Below are 24081 nucleotides of genomic sequence, written 5' to 3'. Positions count from 1 at the left end.
GCACACGACAAAAATCTTTTAAAAAAGAAAAAAGAAAAAGGCTGGTCAATTGCTCAACATCTACGATAGCAATAAATGTGTTTGGTATGGAGATCCCGGTTCAGTATTTTTATGCCACACCCGATTTGCATGCATCAGATCAGATATCATAACATATAATAATGTTAGAGGCTTTCCTCACGGACACAGACTCGTGACTTTTGTTTGCTTTTTCTAACCAGACCAATATTTCACTATGCCCATCCAATTTAGGTAAATATGAAGCCAGCATTCCTTACGGTCGATGACTTCATTTCCCGTGAACCCACAGGACCAGATGCGTCATCCTTCAATCTGGCCAATACAATTCCGAACTGTGTGAAGCAGTCAGTCAATCTAGGTATAAACATATCCGCGAAGCCCTTTAGCCACGAATTGAGTGTATAGTAGGCTACATGGAGGGGTAGCATTTTCAGAAGCGGAACAGTTGGCAGTGGCACGTAAATGTCGTGAGTAGGCTACGGGTTGTCAGGGAAGTTGGTCGAGACTTAAACGCGCCAGAAACAATCAGCAATGAAAACGTCAAAACGTTGTATCACACGGGTTGCTACGATTCTCACAGCTGTCAACGCCTGTTGATATCGCATGGCAATTTAATTGAACCTTTCCTGAAGCCTGGGGATTTAGACAATGTCAAAACGAAGTACTTTATTTATAAGGATTGTGGAGGGCAAAAACTTGCCAATTAAAGACATGTAAGTATTGTTGCTATTTAATTTCTTAAAAGAGAAATAGCTCTTCTTTAAGTAAACTGTCATTTCCCTCTTGAATAATCATTTTGTCATTCAGGTAGCGCGAAATGTCAGTACATGAGAAACATTTGAAATAGGCTGATTGTTTGCCTGATTCTGACAGTCTTTGACGAAATTCAAAACAATTACACTGGGTCAGGTGTTTTTTTTTTGTAAATCAGTTCTCACTAAGTTGATGAGCAGCCAGCCAGCTTTTATTAGGCTACTGAATACAAACAATTGAATGATTTTGTAGGCCAGTTCATTTGTGTGCAATAATAACAGCACACACCAGTCCACTGATTTACTATTATTGTGCTGTTCATGTAAGCTATTTTCTTTAGCTTGGGCACTGTGCGTAATTTATTCCAACTATGAACATGCTGAGGAATTTAGGTGATGGGTTTGTTGTTTTCCTCTATCTGTGCTTTGTGTAAACACGCTAGATTTCTTACACATCACACAGATGGTTAATCTGAGGGATTTACAGCATGGGGTACCATAATACCTCTGCAAACATGCTATATGTTTTGCGTCTGCCATCATTCTGTTGTAGTATCAGTGGCGCACGCATGTCTACATTCTCCCTCCACTTTGAGTTTGTGGGGGGAAAGATCCTTTAGGGCAATAGTTTTGGTCCCGTTTCGTGACAGCTGGAATACGATTGCAAGATTTGCCAATGCTGACACCCCATTTTAAAGCCTGTAGTAGGTTAGTTGGGGTGCTACAGTGGAATTTGTTAGGATCATGTGCAAATCATGAGGACACCTATCTGCTCATAAAAGAAATGCCCTCCTAAATTATTTTATGGCTGCTGTGAGCATTAATGTTGAAACTCCTTCAAGCAGGACAGCTGTGTGAGGGAAGTATAACATTTATCAAAGATAGATAGATAGATAGATAGATAGATAGGCTACTGGAAATTTCATCACATCCATGCTTATAAATAAATGAAAATGTCTATTATGTGCATACTGATGGGCTCTTCTTTAAAATTTGATGACACATTTCTCCATATTAAATCTCGATTGGGGTGCAGACACCTTCCAGCAGCATCCATGCAAATAAAAAAAGGGTCTCCCTTCATTTGCATAATCATCAATTTCTGGGAAATGACATTTGATTAGAGGTAAGTAGGCATGAAAACGCCATCGGACCATGTTGCCTCATGGAGGCGTGACTCACTGAGCAGAAGGCACCGCTTCTCAGACTGAGGAGCAGATTGTTTGCCCTAACAGCCCAGTAACTATGCCAAGCTGCGCAAACACAACATGCTGCCACCATGCACACTTTCACCATGCTAACCCTGGAATTCGGGTCCGTTTTATTGGCCCAGCATTCCGGTTGATGGCACAGCAACTGGAGGATATTAGTGTATTGTCATGGTGAAAGGCTTGTGATAAGGGCCAGAGGCTGGACTCGGATGAGCCAGACTGAGGCTGTGTTTGTAAGCAGGTATAGCTCAGATAATGGCTCTCTCTCTCTCTCTCTCTCTCTCTCTCTCTGCACTTTTACTTTTTTTTGTCTTTGTCGTCGGCGCTATCACCATTCTGCAGGTGGTGTGTGCAGACGAGTACGTGGTTCAACTGCCAAGCCACGACGCTATTTGATGTAGCACCTGATTCTGACAGCCCCAGGTTTCCCTATTACACTGATAACAACAGGCAAAGATGAATCACCCCTAGTCCTACTCTTCTTTTTTTCTTTTTTCCTTTTTTTTTTGAACAGACGTGACTAGTAAATGCTGGCACTATGTGTCACTTCTCCTGAGTCTACATGAGGATTTGATTGGGGGGAAAAAAATCCCCCCTCCTGTTTTTAATTTGCTGTTATTTTGTTGGTGACTAATGCAAAAGGGTCCATTTTCCTGTCTGATTTGATGGATCGTGAATAAGTCTGAGCATTTGCCATGCTACGTGATGGCAGCACCATAATAAGGGTGTGCATGTTGGACTGAGCTTTAAAAGACTTCATGAGATGCAAGTTTGTTTGGTTTACCTGACTTATGCAAAAAACCCCTCTTTAAATGATAATAGAAATGACCTGTCAAGCCTCTGTAAATATTGTCCTTCAATATCCGGTATGTTTTTTTGTAACCTGATTTTCAATCTTCTAGCAAATTACACTCGCAACACGAGAAAGACGAAAATGCAATTATGCACATCCAATTGAATGTGCAAGTCATTTCTAGGTTCATCACAGGCTAAGGAACAAAAGCTGCAATCCAATGAACAACTATGGGAATAGCTTCTTTTTTCCCCTTTGAGCGAGGCTTCACCAAGGCCATTTGTTGAATAGTCTTTTGTGCTGGGCTGGTAGTAATTATTTGTCCACATGGTTTATATGAAGGATTAATAGATGAACAGCAAATAGCCTACATGCACGTTCCTCTCTCTCTCAGTCTCTCTCTCTGTTGGCACGTAGACCTTTTCAACAAAGTCACCGAAGGCCAAACATGTGGGTGGAATAAAGAGAATACACATCAACAGCTGATGGGTGATGCTGAGGTGCTGACTATCTGTTGGCAGTGTGGTTGCGCTTAAAAGGGACGCGTGTGATTGGCTCGCCGGGGGCTGCCGGTGAGGTTTGCCTTGTGTGTCTGGGGCCACTGTCCTTTTGAACTGTGGCGTCGTGAAAGGCTGCATGAGAGATGCCTTTATCCACAATCTGCCCTTTTGGCGCAGGCACAGACACCCCGGGAAGAGGCATGCCGATGCCATGGCCTATGGGATGAAAGGGACGGCGCGTTTTCCGCCACCAGGGGAAGAAAAGGGAATCTAGCCCCTCTTTTTTTTCCACGTTTCATGTGCCTGCACATGGCTGAGAGCTGCAGTGTTAATTAATTTCAGTGGCCCAGTGGTCCGTGATGTAACCATGGAGTTTTGAATGGAAGGGTATCACCACGGGTGATTTGATTGGGACACCTAGAATCCGATTGGAGAATTAGGTGGAGAATAATTAGTTTCATAATGATATTGTCTCTTATGGTCTTATTTTGTATCTATAATGGCTTTGTTTTGTTTTGTTTTTTTCCCCCTCTCTCGTAGAACTGGAAGCAGTGATCCATACTGCATTGTCAGAATTGACAATGAGGCCATTATCAGGTAGGCATGCAGAGTCCTCTCCAGGAAAGCATTCTAACTGCCACAAGGTTACATTGGGATAATTCCCTTACTTTAATGACTTGATTATCATCATTCTTCTGGGTATTCTCTTTGCTGCTCATTGGCTTGACAAGCCGTGTGTGAGGATTCACTCTGTGTTAAATCGATTGGAACTGAACATCGACAGAAAATAAAGGATATGGTTAAGAAAGCAGAGATGTTCAGATAATGCAAAGATTCTCAGTGTCGCCACGCCAGAGGTATTTAGTATTGCAGACAGAGTAACTCTATTGTATATTGAGACATGCACACTCTATTGTATACTGAGACATGCACAAAGGCAGTGAGCACCAGGAAATGCATTGTAAATAGTCTAAGTCTCATATGGAAACTGACACCGAGAAGCAGATGTCAATCATGCATTTTGTTATTATATCAACTAACTCTCAGGTGGAGTTCATGTAAAGTATGAGAATAGCCTAACTACCATGACTAGAAGTGTGTGTGTTTTTGGAAGCCTTTGTGTGTGCAATACCTGATTGAAGGCTGCCTCATGTAGTTAATATGTTCCTGCCTAACTGCTCTGTCTGTGATTCTGACTTGACCTAAAAGCTAACAGGTTGAATAAAGCCCTTCAGCTGTAGTCTAATGTAAAAAAAAGGTCAATACCAGCTTTTTGCTATCTTCTAATGAAGTGTACAACGGACTGTCACAATCTTTCTACGGTGTGCTTTGGAGTAAACACGATGCAGCCTTGGTTCAGTAATCCCTCAGACACTTTGTATTGAATGTAGGCCTCGGGTTAAAAATTAAGCTGAAAGTGAAAAGAAAATAGGCACTGATCGGACCAGTTTGTTAGACGAACTTCTGAAGCAGTGAATTTGAGTTTCCCTCAACCATTTTGCCTTTTTTTTGCTGTTTCAGGGATGTCTGCGTTCTCAGATTACAGAAGTCACATGTCTTGTGCTTGACCTGCAGTATGTCAATTTCCACCACACGTTATATATAAAAGCGTAGAACAAAAACTTCAGTCATCAGTTAGTCATACGGTATTATTAGTGAAGGGAAGTGGGCTGTGGCCAGACCATTCTCTGTTTTTGCCGAGCTCTAATCTCGTCAGTGACAACGACTCCTGTGACATCCTATTAAAGTGAAATGGATCGTCTCATTTTCTTCTCATTACCAAAAGAGAGTGGCCAATATTCACTATTGGATATTTCCTCCCCTCTGATCTCTCCAACAGAACAGCAACAATATGGAAGACCTTGTCTCCCTTCTGGGGAGAGGAGTACAATGTTCACCTTCCCCCTTCATTCCATACTGTGTCATTCTATGTGCTTGATGAAGATTCTCTCAGGTAAATATCCATGCTACACTGTATGCTCTATGTGTTATTATACTATACCATACTTATCTATACTATAGTATACTGTACTGTACTCTACTATAATACACTGCACTACACTACTACACTACACACCACTACACTACACTACTCTAATAAGCTACACGCACCACTACACTACACTACATTGTACTACACTACACTACACTACACTACATTGCACTACACTACACTACACACCACTACGCTACACTACACTACACTACACTACACTACACACCACACTGTACTACATTGTACTACACTACACTACAGTACACTACACACCACTACAATTACACACCACTACACTACACTGTACTACACTGTACTACACTACACTACACTATACTATTGTATGCTATAATGTATCTTGTAAATATTTGTGATTGCTATGTCATGATGCTTAGCCCAGATGAAGAGAAAGAAGATGGAGAACAAGTGCACATCTGTGGTTATGGTTTGACATTTGAAGGTGTCAGTTTGCTGGTTTGGGCTAACTAAGGACATGTTGTATTTCCTCAGTCGCGACGACGTCATCGGCAAAGTATCCATTAGCAAGGAGGCCCTCGCAGCAAAACCACAAGGTAGGAGGACACTTCCTGGTTTGTGTATTAAGTGAAGTGAATTCCTTCAGAGTGTCAGATTGCCACAGCTGATATGCCTGGCTGTCAGCTGATCTCAGCACTGATTGAAAGGACGTGCCCGCCCACAGCAGACGCTTTTACCACTTTGGGGATTTTCAAAAGTGTGCTTAGATGGATATTTAAGAATATATCCTGTTTCCCCAAAAGGATGATGTGCTTGAACAGTTAACACGTTTTTATGGGGATTTGTCAGTTCATACTATTTTCATCCTACAGTATGCCAGTGTCCAACATAACATTTCCACCCCACTAGCCCCTCAGTCCAGTAGGCCTACATCATATTTGTGCAGGCTCATTGTATCTACTGGCCCAGAAAAGTCACTGTTACACAAAACTGTTAATTTACGACATCGTAATGAACTTCTTCCTCTTTATTTTAGTAGCCTCACATGCTTAGCTTCAACCACTAGCATCACATGTGAGCTGAGCTGACTCCTGATGGTGTGTTGCGAAAAAAAAAACTGCGGCCCAGTGACTGGCCAATCAGCTTGCCTGACATGCTCTTCTAATAGTCCAGCCAGCGGGGCCATTGCTTCTGTTGAACCCTGCCCATCATGCTTCTGTGCCGCTTACAGGCAACAAGACCAGTCTGTGTGTGGCATTTACACTTGATCCTTTGAGTTCCCTTTGCACCTTGGGTGTTTCTCTTGATAGACTCTGAGTCATACACACACACACACACACACACACACACATGCAGACACACACAAAAAAAAAACATGAGTGGGAGCTAATGCAGAGGTTTGGGGTGACGAACCGAGGGGTTGAGTCAGCCATCGCCATGGCACGTCAATTATGGTGACACGAACAAGCGCGGGGTAAGATCATACTCACAGTCGGTCCCACGCAGAGATGATAAATGCCCCTCGCACGGACAGTTTAGCGAAGGTTGGCGAAGTCAGGCCACGACGGAGTCAAATCAGGGGGTTGCTCCTGTGGTGCACGTGGGAAGTCCACATGTGGATCGTGTGTGTCTGCCCTTTGTGGATAATTGCACTCGAGAAAGCTCTGCGGAGTTACTCTCGTCAGACGATATATTCCCTCTTCGCTCTGTCTTATGTCTGCTCACACCAGTACGCAGTGAATTCCCAGGAGGAAAGGGAATTGAAGCGGTTGGGTCGTGAGCTTGAAGAAAAGTTGTTCTAGTGTGTATTGATTCTGGACTTTGATTGTGGATTATGTTTAAGGATATAGAGATCATTATGGAGTTCTGAGTTGTCTGACAGGGTATCTTCTCAGGGAAGTTCCGTGTATAGGCTACTACAAGAAATACTAGAGTTGCTGGTGTGATCACTGAGACAGGGCAAAGGCCTGCAGCAATTTCAGACTCCAGACTTCTGGTTGGCGTAGTCCACTTGTAGGTATATGGAGGTGTGGCAGATGTACATTATATCTGTCCTGCTGAGCATACACTTTCCATCTACTGTATGCTTTATGATGCAGTGATTTTGTTTGATCTTCCTACTTAACTTAACTGTCTGTATTAACACTGCTGTTGGTTTACTACACCCCGGGCATGTCTTGTGTGTCATCGTATATTGCAATGGCACCAAAACTAAGAAATTGCTTTCTTAGTGAGAAACATAATCTAATATAGACGGACAGAAACATGATATAAGATTAAATGCGTAAGCCAAGGCGTAGTTGCATCGAAATGTAACGGTGATTTGATGTTGCCATGCACAATCCCAAATGACATTGGTTGGCAGCAAGCTGGTAAAAATTCCACTCTGGTTTTCTAAAAATGCCCATAGTCAGCCAGACTTTCTTTTTCCATATTAGTTTGTTGGAACACTGGCTTGGCTGGACAGAGTCTATTTTTGGCCTTCACAACAGGGCAATAAAACACAGCGGTCCTCAATAAGATGTACCCTTGAATACTAACCAGAAGGAAAAGCACTCCACTAAAAAGTTTCTACAGCAATACTCTGATACATCCAGCACAACAACAAATAGTGTCTTGGCTACATTAGAAGGGTGTTTAGCTCATGACCATGGTCTGCATCTGGATATGCTCAGTGTATATGCTACTTTACATGTCTACCTCATACTGTATGTTGCAATGTATATTCATCGCTAAATACAAAATGTATCGGTGTTTTCATCAGCTTTGTTAGATGATAATATGTGTGCTGCTGTCCGTATGGAGGTGGATGTGTGTGTACAGTAAATGTGCAGATTGATCTGACGATAAGCTGTTGAAAAAGCATCAGAGGAATTAATTCTATTACATTAAGCCACACAAAGCCAGACTTAGAGCCGTGGGATATGATAGGGCAGATTTGTCTCATCGATATTCTCTCTCACATACACTGGTGTGTGTGTGTGTGTGTGTGTGTGTGTGTATTTGTTTATGTGTTTGTGGTTTGCATTTGCAGAGTGAAATTGCATTTGTGCGAGAGTGCATCTGAGACTGTATCTTTCTGTTTACCTCAGCAATGTACATCTGCATAGAAGGCTACGTGCAGAGGTGGACACAAATACATCAAAAACTATTTTGTTACAAACTACAAATACTGGCCCATAAAATGCAACAAAATAGAATACATAATATTGATGTGAAAAATGTATTTAATTAAAATACAAGTCATTAGAAATGTGAAAATACAAAAATACCCATGCAATAATCATGCTATACCAACTTTGAAAAGAGACCACAAGGCATATCATTGAAAATGTATCCAAGAGACAAGAATACTATTTTCTGATTGGCTGGCAGAGGGCTATCAGTTCTGTACATTGGAGCTATGAAGTAGAACCGTCCCATATCAATGTAAATGATGATTGAACTGATAAGAAGCAGACTTCGCAGTAGTGGAATCAACTGTAACATCGCAAACTGCCCAAATTCATTTCCGTAACTCGTAACCAATGAATGTAGAGCGACAAATTTAACAGGTCGACCTATTTTTAAACTGAGCTGCATTTCCCTTTTTGTGCTATAAATGCGAGCTGTTGCCTACATACATGACTGGCAACACGGGGGAATACAGAATAACATCCTGTATGATGTCCTGATATACAGAATTAATTAACTTGGTCTAGAAAACTCTTTTTGCATCGGGGAGGTCTCTGCGTCCATCTCCATTATTTCAGCAGACCTCGGCAGATGTTATCCCTTGCACAAATCCTCATGTCATCCGTTAAGTGGTTTTAAAACTGTTCTGTAGTGAGAATGAACATCAGCTATTAGGTACTCAAGGTCATGGGGTTAGAGGTCATCATATGGGTCCATGTCCTAATGTTCTCCTCCAGTATCTCATCTGTATCGTTTTCAACTTTTAGTCTTGTAGCACCTACCTGACCCACCTTAGTTACTTTTTCTATTTTTCACAGTGTTCAATGTTCCTGATGAAACAGAACAGACAGATATAATGTTTTTAAGTTGTCTACAGGGTGGCATAAAATTGGCGACAGAATTAAAGAAATAAAAAAAAAAACTTTAACTGACAAAACCAGGTTCACCAAGATTCTGCATCGTGCATAGCATAGCTTATTGTCATGGTTAGGTAATATATTTTAACTGAGTGATGTTTTGAATTATTAGAGAAAAAATGATTATTTGGAGTATTTAATTATTTGAAATACTCCAAATAAATCCCTCAAAGTATTTTGTTACAAACTACATTAGATTTGTTCCAATCCTGCAAAATGCAAATTACAAAATACGCTAAAGTACTTAAATGTGTATTTAAAATACATGTAATCAAAACACTACCCGTGTCTGGCTACATGTTTGGTGACTAAAGGTGGTGCACTCATTTGCCTGCGTGCCCATCTGTTGCAGGTGTAGACGGCTGGCTGAACCTGACGGAGATTGACCCTGATGAGGAGGTGCAAGGGGAGATACATCTCCACATATCTGTGCTCGGGGACGGAGACGTGCCCACAAGACTACGCTGTCAGGTCATGGAGGCCAGGTGGGTACACTTACCTGTCAAAGAACCAGAGAATGTACAATTGTGTTATTTAACTGTGACATTAGGGCTCTGCTCATGGAGGGTTGTTCATTTTGGATTATTCTTTTGGGTAATAAGTAATCCATAAGTAATATGGAACACAAATGATCAGTCATTAATAATGCTAAAATAGTTACCAGCAGTTTTGGGTGGAAATTGAAACAAGACGGTCATGCCTTGCTTGTGGACACATCACAGTAAAACATTCCTTCTACATTCCACAATAAACATTCCCTCTACATTCCACAGTAAGCATTCCTTGCACTGACTCGACCTGTGTCATGAACTTGGAATGCTTCTCTCTTGCAGAGATCTTGCCAAAAAGGACCGTAATGGGGCCTCCGATCCTTTTGTCCGTGTCAGATACAATGGAAAAACACATGAGAGTGCGGTACGAGAGTGACAACCACGTACATACAGTAGATACACACAAATACTCACCCAAATGCATACACACCACAAAGGCACACACACTTACACACACACTCATACATGCACACGCACAAACAGACTCACACCAATCACCTCAGCTCCCAGTTGTGCACACACACAGACACACACACACACTCACATACATACATATACACGCACACGCACACACACACACACACACGCACACACACACACGCACACACACGCACGCACACATACACACACACACACACACACACACACACACACACACACAGACACACACACACAGACACACACACACACACACACACACACACACACACACACACACACACAGACACACACACACACACACACACACACACACACACACACACACACACACACACACAGACACACATACACACACACACACACACACACACACACACACACACACACACACACACACAGACACACACACACACACACACACACACACACACACACAGACACACACACACACACACACACACACACACACACACACACACACACACACACACAGACACACATACACACACACACACATGCCACGCGTAGCTGAAACATATGCTGTGAAATGTCTCCGTAGGTGGTGAAGAAGACGCGCTACCCCCGGTGGAACGAGAGCTTTGAGTTTGAGCTGGAGGACGCCACTGCTGACTCCCCCCTCAGCGTGGAGGTCTGGGACTGGGACCTCGTCAGCAGGAACGACTTCCTGGGGAAGGTGACTCATCAAAAGCATCTTCTTTTAGAACAAAGCTGCCTGTGTGAGTGTGGAGTCTGTGTGTGTGTATGTGTGAATGTGTGTGAGTGTGTGTGTGTGAGTATGTGTGTGAGAGAGAGAGAGTGAGAGTGTGAGAGTGTGTGTGTGAGTGAGAGTGTGAGAGTGTGTGCGTACGTGTGCATGTTTGAGAGCATGTGTGTGTGTGTGTGTGTGTGTGTGTGTGTGTGTTCCCAGCTTTGTGACCAGTAGGCTATAATTTTTGTCATTTTTTATTGTTGGTAGAGTTGTCGTAAGTGTACAGCTGTTAGTGAGGGTTCTTCCCACTTTGGTCCAAAGATATTTGTTTCCCCTGCTTTGTGTCCAGTAGCCTATAATTTTGTCTTTTGTTATTGTTGGTAGAGTTGTACCATAATAATATAGTTGTTAGTTAGGGTTCTACCCACTTTGGTCCAAATATAGTTTTTTTTTTCCCCGCAAATGAAATGAAATATCCCAAATGTCCTATATATCCTGCATGTCCAGATGCAGCAGAATATCATTTTTTGTTTCCTTGTGAACAAGGACTTCTCTCCTCAGGCCGTGCCCTGCCTGCTGCCTATGATGTCTGGCAACACAAACACACACACACACACACACACACACACACACACACACACACACACACACACACACACACACACACACACACACTAAATGTCTGGCAACTCACATCCTCGTCATTTATCTGTAATAAGATTGTTTTGACATTTTATTGCAACAATTTAATGTTGTGTATAACTTCTCGCTCAAAGGTTCTGTTCAACATCAGCAGACTCCAGTCTGCCCAGCAGGAGGAAGGATGGTTTCGGCTGGGGCCAGACAAACCCAAACACAGTCAGCACGAGTGAGTATCCGCCAGTGGGCTCGCAAAAGTGCGCCGCTAAAGCAGCCATTATGGTTCACTAGGAGAGTCCTAGACTATTTCTTGGGTTATTTTCATTCTTCACATGCTTACCTAACCTGTTTGAGCAGAGAGAGGAGCAAACTTGAAATCGTGTTGTGAAAATGCCATGGGAAACTCTTGCTTAAATGGAGAATGGTAGGAGTAAAAAGGCTTAGTTTGTCTTTGTTGTACCAGGGCTGTCTGTATTCTTCCGTGTTATTTTCTGGTCAGAGTGATAGTGTGCAACGGAAGATTTAACTTCAAATCCCGTTGGAAGATTTGGTTAGTGTATACAATGGAGAAGAAAAGACACAAAATGGGGTAACAGACATCATTCACGGCTCAGTTCAGAAATGGGCGATAAGTGAGGGAAGTCCAGCCACGGTGAATGCGCAGCTTATCTTGAAACCAAAAAGAGATGCCTATCTCTCACGAGCCTCACCTCACCTCCATCATGTATAATGTGGGTTAGAGATGCCAGATCCTCTCCACATCTCTGCAGCTGGTTGTGGCAGACAGCGGGCTGTGGAGGAGATGGGGCGGGATGGAGCGCTACCTTAGCCCGGGTTTTTGTGTGCGTGGACTAGTGTGTGCATCTGTTGTGGCCCATGTGCCGACAGGAAGTGCTAATCCTTTCCCCCATCTAAATCCCTGGATTTTTTTCCCCTCCTCTCTCTCTCTCTCTCTCTCTCTCTCTCTCTCTCTCTCTCTCTGTCTCTGTCTCTCTCGTCTCTCATAAAAGATCATTTGGCCATGTGGATTCGCTGTGGGGATTAGTGAGGGAAGAGTGAGGAGTGGGATAGAAGGCTTATGTAAATACTCCCAAGGTTCTAACCGGAGGATGGATGGATGGATGGATGGATAGATGGATGGATGGATGGATGCAGCTATGGGCTGTGGCGCTAAGGCAGGACATGACAAAAGGGTGGCTCGCCAGTTGAACTGGATTAAACGAGACACTGTGGGTCAGTTTGGTTGGCCCTGAGTAGAATGTGAAGCACTAAACCAAAAGATCATTCATGTTTTTTCCCCGCATGTAGTCAGGAAAGAAGACAGCTTTTACTCTCTCTCTCTCTTTCTCTTTCTCTCTCTCTCTTTGTCTCTGGTATAAAGTAAGCCTTCTGTGTCAGCATTTGTTCCTATTTTTAGTGTAGCGTATGAGCCATGACCACTAACCGACTGAGAACTGATGATGTAAGTTCATTGAATTGAAAGAAATATTTCAGATGAAGAGCAGAACATATTCATTATTCGATATTGTATTTTATCCATTCACGTGGTTTAGCCTCATGGCAAAGAAAAGCTGTGTTTCTCCATAATCATGTTGCTCAGCAAAGGTCGAAGGATTACATTTACAGCATACATTGACACACAAATCCATGTGAGGGGGAGATTAAAGAGACCTGTCCTTTTACTTTGACAAACCACCTCAGCGCTTTCCTCGTATGCCCTTCTACACCACGCCTGCAAGCCGCCTTATTGAAATCTCTAGTGTTTGCGTCATTCATTCAGTGATTTCCTGACCTTTTTGTGAAACAGCAAGCATACTTGCAAACAATTGAAAGATTAATTTCCTGTTGAAGTAATGTTATTTGTTTTCATTATATGCTACTTGTTTTTCATCAGTTCTATGTTGAAAAGAAATCAAGAACTATAGAAATTAAAAATCAAATTAATTAACCTTAGGGAGTATTATAAGGATACGTTCTGTATTTTCAGCATAATTTGCCAAAACAAGCCGAATGAAAGGTCATAATGGGTTCGTGGAACTGTGGGCGTTTTGAGGGGATCTGTAAGTGACTTAACTTCATTTCTCAGTTTGGGGGGGCGCCCACTTTTCCGGTGGCTCATTCAGTAGATCTTGCAAATTAAGCCCCTGTAATCCCGCTCCGCATGGGTGATCCCTTCCCTTCTGTGTGAATGAATCAAGCTGCCGTTGTTTTAGTTTATTTTCACCCGCTCTCATTTCTCCCTTTTTTTTCTCTCCCTTCCTGTTACCGTCTTCTTTTCTGATTGGATTTTTGACGGGCCACCATCTGTCGCCTGAGATTCAGTGGCATTTGCTATTAGTTGCCTCTCTGACCTGAAGACCTGACAGGGCTCCTCTCCCTAAAAGGAGCCAAAAAGTTGCATATACCGTAACATGCGGGGGCTAGTCAGACGAAGGCCAGGGATTCCTCACGGCTGCCAAAACTATAACTTTGCAACTCCCCTTTGAAATACATGGAGATGGTTATGCAGGAAGGACTGCACTGTAATCTAATTCTGGCCCTGAGCACTGAAGTATCAGACAAATGTGAAGCTAAATTGCGAATGAATATTGGATAGCTCAAATGTCGACGTAATAGCAGGAAATTGATTTACATGATATGCGACACGAAAACAGGAAATAGATGTAACTAGGTGTTGCTTGCTTTGATCAGCTTTAAATTATGCATGGCTGCTAATTAGCATGGCTCCTGATTGCAATGTCACAGATGAGCAAAAATGTGGAATAGGAATGCATCACAACTTCAGGCTGAATATCATGATTTCTAACTCCTAAATCCAAACTGTGTGCTGTCACTGCATGATGGTCCAGAATCGTAAATCATGACATGTGAATTGATGTAATTGAGGTAGTGTAGGTAAGGTATCAAAATAGGTGTGGTAGTTATGCGTAATGCATCAAACCATGAATTTGAATGGTCACAGTGCATTGGGCATAATGCTATGTGAATAATGTGTGCATCTTACAGCATCATCTGGTAACGGGAAGACACTTACAACCTCTAAAAGCTCATGGAAATTTGGGAACACATGAGATGTAAGTGCTTTTAGCACAAGCATCAGATGAGTGTGCTTTGCTTGATATCAAAATGTCATCATGGGCTGCAGAACAGCAAGTGCGATGACCCATCAACACGGCTTGCGAGTATAATATTCTTTATATTGTTGTAAAGTTACAGGAAGTGACTGGTTTATTTAGACACTGGAGAGTAATGTCTGAGGTTTGACTTTATAGGTCTCTTGCTTGCGCACGTTTTTTAATGAAATGAATTTTGAAGGCGAAGGGACTTTCCTCCCGTCACGAAGAGGCCACATTTAAGGGGGGTGTTTTTGTCTTGGCTTGTGTGCCTTCGCACCACTGCCCCCGCTGTCATTCTGTTTGTTTCCATTATATGAGCCCAATAAAACGGACCGACCCGCCCAGCCTAATGAAGCCGTCGGTGCCATTTGGATTTTATGAGGCATCTGCACAGGAAGGTGGCCAGAGTGGAGCCATCCGAGCGGAACTGGTGGTCAGCCGCTGTGTGCTGACTGGACGGAATAGGCTGGCAGCGTTTTTTTTTTACTCAAGTCTTTTTTGGCAAAAAAAGGTGTCTTGCTCTCTGAACAGCCATAGTCTGAAGGCCTCAGCTTACTGTGTCCTAGAAAGTCTTCTAGAAAGGATCCTTGAAAGGGTCCTAGAAAGGGTTGTTTTTTTTTTTATTGTGATTGTGTGCCAGTGTATTGCGTGTCAGATTCCAAGTAGTGATGACAGTCAGTATTGTTCTCGTGTCTGCCGTAAGAATGTGCGGGTAAACCAGTGTTCATGCATTCCCTTTGTGTCAGGAAGCGGCCGATAACCATCTTTACACAGGGTAACTCTCTGTTTCTGATTCTGAATGAGATCCAAGCCACAAGTCACACGCTCAGGGCTTCCTTCGATACGTGGTATTTTTTTTTCCATGAGGGTTAGTATGGCTTCCTCATGATGATGCAGCATGATTCAAAAAGAGTCTGGTGGTGATGATGGCTCGGGTGTGGTGGCGATGACGTCTGACATCTGGTGTCGTCCTCTCTGTCCCAGGGGGACGCTGGGCTCTTTGCGACTGCAGCTCCGACTCAGGGATGAAACGGTTCTGCCCTCCAGCCATTACCAGCCGCTCACAGAGCTACTGTGCCAGTCTGTGGACTCCCATGTAAATGTGAGTCTAGCTTTTATTTTAATGAATGTAAAATAAATGTAAATGTGAAACTAGTATACATGCTCACTCATTTCATTATTTATATTTGACATTGTTATTGATATTATTATTATATTAAATAATTGTAACTTTTGTAATGTTCATATGCTCTAAGTCGCTTTGGACAAAAGCTTCTGCAAACTGCTGTCAGCAGAACCATAAACAGCTCAGAGCTCGGGAGTAAATGAGGTCAGAGTGGTATGTTCTGGGAGATTCAGGTTTTGACCGGTTTTGACTTGCTTTGGTGACATTCCAGGGCAACTGGCCAGACTTGATCATGCTCATCGACGAGACCACCACAGCTGAGAGTCGACAGGAAGTGGCCAACAATTTGGTCAAGCTCTTCCTGGGTCAGGGGCTGCTGAAGGAGTTCCTGGATGTTCTCTTTAAACTCGAGCTGGACAAGACCAGTAAGTGGGCAAGCACAGAGCACTCACCCTCCCTTGTCTTGAGAATCTGCTCCAATGATCATCAGGATGTCAGAGGTATCTGCGACCAGAGGCTCGCCAGATTCTCCCCTAGTCATTTGTGGATGAATAGTTGAGAGTCATTGGATATGCATGACATGCAAGCTTATTATTATGCTCTGTGTGACCACTGATGGCACCCTTCACTTCCCTCATTAAAATGGCCTTAACATTCCTGATGTTCGCTGTGCTAGCCGCCAGTAATTGTGAAATATTTCACTACACACACATCAACTCTTCATGGGCCTAATGTATTTGGTGGGCAAAGTGCGAAATCTGTCAGGAAGTAAGTAAGGTCCTCGTGCTTAAAATACAGCTAGCTAACTTTATTTTAATTTCTATAGCACACTTACATCCAAAGTGCTTCACAATAATAAAAAAAGGAGTTTAAAAGATGATTCCAACTCCAATCCAGACAAAAAAGCAAAACAAAAGGTACCTCCAGATTGAGACAGATACACATACATACAAATAGGATCTCCATTCATTCCCACTTCCCACAGGCTCAAAGACCATTGGGTGGCATATGGGACCGTTGAGCTAAATCAGTGTTTACACTTCAGTGTCTCACCCATGATGTTAAACTAGCTGATCAACTAATTAACTAGCTAACTAGCTGATTAACTAATTAACTAGCTAACTAACTGATTTTGTGTAGAGGTTTGTTTAGACTTACAGTAAGACTTTGTACTTCTTTGTACCCATCATTCAGATGAGGGCCCTTTATGTGTCTGATGGCAGATGTTACACAGGTGTTGCGAAAGTGTCCTTATTTGTTCCGTTGCTCCTCATTATTCTCCCTGATGAATATGATGACGCAACTCTTTCTCAATCAAAACTCAATCTGAATGCAACTCATTTTTATTTTCCCCATCTCTCCTCTCCCAGCTGAGCCGAACACATTATTTCGGAGCAACTCCTTGGCATCCAAGTCCATGGAGTCCTTTTTAAAGGTCGGAATTATTCATATATACCTCCTATAACACATCAACTGTGTTTTTCAGCACTGATTTGACTTGACTGAGCTCACCGGTGTCTCATAATTCTCCTGGCTTGCTTCTCGTAGGTAGCAGGCATGCAGTATTTGCACAGACTCCTGGGCCCCACTATAAACAGGATCTTTGAGGAGAGGAAATATGTGGAGCTGGACCCCAACAAAGTGGAACTAAGGGAAGCTGGGTAGGAGTGGGACTTTCATGCGTGCATGTGGCATGATTGAATATTGCATGGGGCTGTTTTTTGTTTTCTGTACTTCTTGAGGTTTCTGTCAAAAGTTTGCAAAGTTCTAGTGCTGAACAGTGAAAACATTAGAGGAGGAATTTGGTGGTTTTCATCTTTCTAGGGCAGATAGCCGGCACTGAAAGCTTTGTTATTGAGAAACTTGTCAGTCTTTGGCAGCAGCTCCGTGGTATTGTTTGCAGCCTCAAGCTCCCTCCAAACGGTGCCAAAATAACAGGCATATACTTTCAGTTGGAGTGTGTATTTTTAATGAGAAGTATTGTTTTGGGAGCAGGGCATTTGGATGTGTCATTGAACCTCATTCAGTTCCATTAAGAACCTGCTAATGTGTCTTACGATTCTAAGCAGGGCAGTTATCCGCTCCATTAAACCATGAATGACTGTAGATTATGGAAGGTTACTGTATAGAATGAGAACGCTGTAGATTATGGAGGGTTACTGTATAGATTGACTGTAGATTATGGAGGGTATAGATTGACTGTAGATTATGGAGGGTTTCTGTATAGATTGAGAACACTGACCTGCTGCTTAATGCATTGGGATTAAATGTGGGACTAAAATCCAACTTCTTAAAGATTCTTGTAGTTATGGCGTAGGATATATCTCTGAAAAGAAACTTGACTAATGGGTGTGTGTGTGTGTCTCTCTCTGTGTGTGTGTGTGTGTGTGTGTCTGTCTATGTCTGTTTTTTGCATCTACATGTATACATTTTACAGGTGCACAGGGCTTCACCGAACGCAGACTGAGGCTGATATTATCCAGCAGAGCACCACACACCTGCAGTCCTACCTCTCGGAGCTCCTGAACGCCATCTTGCAGTCAGCCATGTACTGTCCCCTGGTCCTTTGCCAGGTCTTCAGGCAACTCTACCAGCGCGTGCAAGCTCGCTTCCCAGACCCAGAGTACAGGGTGAGGAGCTGTTTACCTGAAGTAATAGAATATAATGCTCTATATTATAATGCCTAGTTATGGCCCTATACAACTGTAATGTATCACTTTAATAATATAATATATAGCATCATATGATATAGTACTGTCATAGTAAAACGAAGGTCTTGTGTAAATCCACAGTGTCATCGTCGTGCCACCATAAAGAGTGTCATGTTAACACTAACATCCTTAGACACTCACTCGTGAACTTCCTGCTCTGAGTTCTCGGTGTGTGTGTGTGTGTGTGTGTGTGTGTGTGCGTTTGCAGAAGGTGAAGTTCATCGCTGTGACGAGCTTCCTGTGTCTGCGCTTCATCTCGCCGGCCATCATGTCGCCGAGGCTCTTCCACCTCCGGGACAAGCACGCCGACGCGCGCACCAGCCGCACCCTCCTCCTCCTGGCCAAGGTAGCCGCCGCTCGCTCCTACGCTACGCTCACTCTTCTATCACCACAGTTCATTTACCGCACAGTTTTATTTTGACTCTTACTATTTTTATTTGTAGTAGTTTGTAGAACACAGTTTTAGCAGCAGTAGTACTCTAGTTTCTCTTTCTCTTAAATGTGCCTTCTCAAATCAGACAAGCTCTCAGAACTGCTTCCACAGACAAAAAAACACCTCTTTTTTCATCTCCCTGCCGCACAGGCCATTCAGATGGTTAGGTTTGATCATAAGTGGCTTGTACTGTAGTATGTTAGTAGTAGTAGTACAGAGTTTCTATAGTTGAATTAGTAGTAGTAGTAGTAGTGATAGTAGTGGTAGTGGTAGTAGTAGTGGTAGTAGTAGTGACAGTAGTGAACTTGTAGCTTGTAGTAGTGGTACATACTTTCTCTTCCTCTGAAATGTACCTTCTGAAATCAGACAAGCTCTCAGAACTGTTCCCACAGAAAAAAAAGCCCTACTGTACTTCTCTTTTTCCCTCTCATTTCCCGGCTGCACAGGCCATTCAGATGATTGCGAACCTGGACACTCTGGCCTGCTGCTCCAAAGAGCCGTGGATGAACCCCCTGCAGCCCACCATCCAGCACGGCATTGCCCAGCTGAAGGACTTCATCACCAGGCTGGTCAGCTGCGATGATGCCGAGGGTGAGTCACAGGCTCCGTGCCGGTACGGCTTTATGATGTATCAAATCAAGGCCTCTGATTGGCTCGCCTGGGATTGGGCTCCGTCTCCGTCACAACCTCAGAACCCACTTCCTGCGTATGTACGTACGTGTCTGTGTCACACCTCCTGCACTCAGTAAATATTTAACATTTAGCTCCACGACCTTATCGTCAAACTCGGCAGCCAGGGATTGTTTCTCTGCCCGCTCGGGAAGAGGTGGGAAAAATCAACTCTGCTCACAGCTGGTGGTGATACAGCTGTTGTCTGGGCGTTTCATGCGATCTGAAGAAGGCCGTAGGCCGAAACGTTACCGCTTTTATAATAAATAGTCTGTTGAAACTCGGAGTGTGCGGCATCTCTCTCTCTCCATAAGTTTATATCAGTTGCCTGCACCTCGATTTTGGTGTGCGTTTGCACCTCTCATTCAAAGTCTGGGCGTGTTCAGACCTTTCAGACCTCCAGGAGCGGATGAGTCTCCAGTGCGGCACCATGGAGAAAGAGGGCTACCTGCTGCTGCACCGGACCAAGGACAAGTGCATGCCCATGACGTCGCCCTTCAAGAAGTACTTTGTGACGCTCAGCAGAGACACCCTGTCCTACGCAAGGACCCAGCACTCCAAGGTGAGCGCACGCACGGTTGCCGAGATGCACCAAAACTCAACCGTTTGTGAACTTTCTGTACAAAATATACAATTTGATCATGCACATAAAATATTAAAATGCATCTCCATTCATATTGATGTAATTATACTGGATAATCTGTTCCCAAAATGTCCAAAAACGTCTCATAATTATGTTCATATATGTATGTGGGTCAGCACTAAGATATTTATAAGGCAATGCTGCAACAATATTATCATATTACACAAACGTTCAAGGCTAATTTGTCACTGAAGACCCCCTTCTCTTCTCTCCTGTGCAGAAGAGCTCCTTCATCTCGTTGCCCAAGATCAAAGCTGTGGAGAAGGTGGAGGAGAAGAGCTTCGGAAGTGCCAATGTCATGCAGATCATCTCCTCCGATGACACTGGCCAGCTGGAGACTCTCTACTTGGACTGCAAGGTGAGATACACCTTCACCAATTAAGAAGCAAGGATATTGCTATGATGCTGTTATAGGCCCTGTTGTAAACCTCTCTCTCTCTCTCTCTCTCTGTGTGTGTCTCTCTCTCTCTCTCTCTCTCTCTCTCTCTCCCTCTAGAGTGTGAATGAACTGAATCACTGGCACTCTGCCTTGAGGAAAGCCTGCAGTCACAACACGGACACGATGAGCTCTTACCACCCTGGGGTCTACAAGGCAGACAGATGGAGCTGCTGCCACCAAAAGGACAAAGCTGGTACTACAAGTCAGATGATAGCCTACAATGCTGATGCTGCTTTCTTAGAATTATTGATTTGTCCTTCTCAGTTCACCCCCTCTCTCTTTCTCACACTCCTGCACACACATACACACACACACACACACACACACACACACACACACACACACACACACACACTAGCCTGACCACACCTACTTAGATCTCCTTTCAGGGAGATACTAGTCTGGAACACCATAGTTCACTAACAGTTCTATTGGTGGGCATATGACCTGCCCAATCAGCAACGAGAGGGGATCACGCTATAGTTTTGAAATCGAAAGTAGCTTTAGTAAACGGTAGTAGCAACACCGGCAAATATAAAAAATTACAGTCGGAAAAATGTGTACATTTATTTACAGCAAAAGTAGGCTCACATACATTGTCTCCTGACTGCCAATGCTGTTTGGGGTTAGTTTTGAAAGTGTAGGCAAAGTAGGAAGTAACGTTATGAATTCCTGAATAATGTGTTTGGTGAGGCTGGACCAATGATTTCAAAGTTAGGTCTCGTCGTGATGCAAGTATTGGAAAGGAATTCCAATCATGAGTGACCAGACTCTATTCACTTCACAAATGAGTTTTGGTTACCAGGCTACATAGAGAGAGAGAGAGAGAGAGAGATTAGAGAGAGAGAGAGAGAGAGAGCGAGAGATAGTATATGTATTAGAAGGCAGGTTTGTGAGGGTTATGAGTAAAGATATAATGACTGATATATAAATGAAATATAAATGTCTTTACAGACACAGGTTGTGACAAAACAAAACACGGAGTCACACTACAAGAATGGTACGACCCTTTGGATCCTGATTTGGAGTCTCAGCTCATCTACAGGCATCTGCATGGGGTTCAACAAGTCATGAAGTAAGGCAGGAGTTTTGTCCTCACGGACATTTTATCAATCATTTTAGAGTCATATGTGGAAAGGATTGTAATTAATGTTGCACTGTATCTGCCTTTTGTTTTTGTCTCTCAGGGAAAAATATTTAGAACTAAAAAAGTTACATGAAAATGAAGAAGAGCAACCTGAAAAAGGTAAACTATAGAAATCTTCCACAATGCATGTCATGGACATCCCATGTGACTGGCTATGTGAACAACTATACATTTGCAACCGGTTGCTGAGCAACATTCGAGTTGACGGTTTTATTAAAAATGAAGAGACCACTGCCAATTTGAACATGACTGTCAACTCATTCAAATGTCACTCAGCAACGTAGGATGACATCAGAAAAAAGTGCAGTGGTCTCTTCATTTTCCCCAGAGCTGTATTTTAGACTTTGTTGCAAAGAGGGTTGTCGGTGGACATGAACATCTTGCTCTCTGTTTCAGGCCAGAAGAAAACAGATGGAGTGATGCGATTCTTCAGTGCTCTCCAGGACCTACATAATTCACATTTGGCTGTGGAAGAGGAGGAACGCTCAAAGAATAAGAATAATTTCCTTTTAGAGTTACAGACATAAGAAAGATCCTACGCTGCAGAGAATGCATTTACACACAGGGCAGATCTCCCCCTAATCTTCACAATACTTCTAAAAGGGGCATGTACTGTAGCTTCATTTTGAAGGGGCATTTAGACATGATGGTATTGTGGTTTGGTTGCAGGCAGAGTAAGTTTTTGTCAGTTTTAATCTGATGCTAATAATGTTACGCTTCATTCATCATCTCCATGTAATCACCAAAAGAGTGTTTGAAATACTATATGCAGGATCCCTTTAATAGAAGCAGCATTGTTGGTATTTGGCGCATTAAGCAGTATTTACGAAGGGTGATGTTTTGTTCAAGTATAACGACTAAGGTGTAGAGCACATTAATAATATCCAGTGCAGTCACCGGTTCAAATTGCCAACTAGAGAAAAGTTTATTTTTATAGTTATGTTAACAGATGGCAGCTCTTATGTGCATTTTTATTCCATTGTCACACGAGGCTAATTCTTTCTATGGAAGATGTAGATGTTATCATTTTTACTTGTGTATAAATGTGTGTCTCACGTAATTTTGTGGATGTCTTATGTTGTGTTTAGTTTTTGTATTTCAATTCGATTTAATTGTATTGTTTGTTATTTTTATATTTATTGTGCTAAAAGCATTGACCGAGTAAGCATTTGATTCTTTGTTATACAACATGTTTGCCATTAAACACTGATGTTTACAGATTGTGGAAGCAATGGATAACAGTCATTTTGTTGTGTTATTCTGTGTAGATAATGTCCGCAGCTTAAGTATTATCATAGTACTGATGATGCCAACAACATGTTGATGATGCTTGGACTGACCAGAGACCTTTAAACATTTTTAAAGATGTACTCAACCCATTGTCTTTGTCATTCTCTGTATCACGTCTGATTTCTGTTCTTTTCTATGTCCAAATATCATATGTAAAAAGATTTGTATTGTGGACTTCTTAATAGTGAACCGTGTAAGCATTTTTCTATCATTGATTTGTCACATGGCTGTATAATACTGAAAACAATAAAAAAAAGTAGTTTGGTCCATTTATGTGGTGAGCTTTTCGTCATCCTGCCACTAGATGTCGCTGTAGCTTACTCTTGCATTGTAAAATTGGGAATGGGGAAAAGAAGTTTGGACTGATTAAACAGATTAGTAGGATTGAATTCCACTCTAAGTAAACTGAGACCACCCACAGTTTATCACACATGGTCATGCCCACTGCCCTTGTTTTTTGTCTCATCACTGAATCCCTTGCATACTTTGGCTTAGGCCTTTTATTTTCTTAATAGATTTCTACTATTTAGAGTTGGGGGATCAGAATGTGAAGTTAACACTACACTATACAATGGCTCATACAGTGAAAATGGAACACACACTCCGTGAATAGGGTCAGCATTTTTTAGATAATTTGATTTAACGCATAAATGTAATCATGGGGTATCAAATGACCAAGCACTGTAAATCGTTATGAAATTAACGCCATACCAGTGGTACAATGGATTCTTATAGCACAAAATATGAAAAATGTGTTGATAGTGTAGCCTAGATAACACTGAGAAGAGGATTGGTTGAATTTATAGTCAAATGTCTTTCGGCCTGTT

The 24081-nt window shown here is 42.6% G+C and overlaps 1 protein-coding gene across 2 annotated transcripts; it reads left to right on the top strand.

Annotated features, from left to right (window-relative positions):
- Positions 1–408: 408 nt before the first annotated feature.
- On the top strand, positions 409–23521 carry rasa4 (RAS p21 protein activator 4). Of its 2 annotated transcripts, none has more exons than XM_062536149.1 (21): positions 409–734; positions 3818–3874; positions 5118–5231; positions 5784–5845; positions 9693–9825; positions 10174–10255; positions 10892–11026; positions 11818–11909; positions 15781–15898; positions 16194–16347; positions 17293–17357; positions 17471–17575; positions 18361–18552; positions 18842–18979; positions 19513–19657; positions 20122–20297; positions 20599–20736; positions 20875–21010; positions 21772–21892; positions 22005–22063; positions 22361–23521. In XM_062536149.1, exons 1-21 carry the CDS (start codon positions 670–672, stop codon positions 22489–22491), a joined length of 2418 nt encoding a protein of 805 aa, XP_062392133.1. In that variant the 5' UTR covers positions 409–669; the 3' UTR covers positions 22492–23521. The 2 variants fall into 2 exon arrangements, with proteins under 2 accessions (XP_062392133.1, XP_062392132.1); XM_062536148.1 differs by having other exon boundaries at positions 17471–17583; positions 18360–18552.
- The last annotated feature ends 560 nt before the right edge of the window (positions 23522–24081 follow it).

Source organism: Sardina pilchardus, chromosome 5 (assembly GCF_963854185.1).
Source record: "Sardina pilchardus chromosome 5, fSarPil1.1, whole genome shotgun sequence".
NCBI classification, from domain to species: domain Eukaryota; kingdom Metazoa; phylum Chordata; class Actinopteri; order Clupeiformes; family Clupeidae; genus Sardina; species Sardina pilchardus.
Note: the sequence above shows the minus strand (reverse complement) of the source record. Positions and strands in the feature narration are given on the sequence as shown.

What these genes read in the sequence shown, in the direction of transcription:
- rasa4 (XM_062536148.1), top strand. Translation starts at nt 670, where the DNA reads ATGTCAAAACGAAGTACTTTATTTATAAGGATTGTGGAGGGCAAAAAC. An exon ending in GACAATGAGGCCATTATCAG is followed by an intron (nt 3,875 to 5,117) that starts GTAGGCATGCAG and finishes TCTCTCCAACAG; the next exon opens with AACAGCAACAATATGGAAGA. An exon ending in ACTCGAGCTGGACAAGACCA is followed by an intron (nt 16,348 to 17,292) that starts GTAAGTGGGCAA and finishes CTCCTCTCCCAG; the next exon opens with CTGAGCCGAACACATTATTT.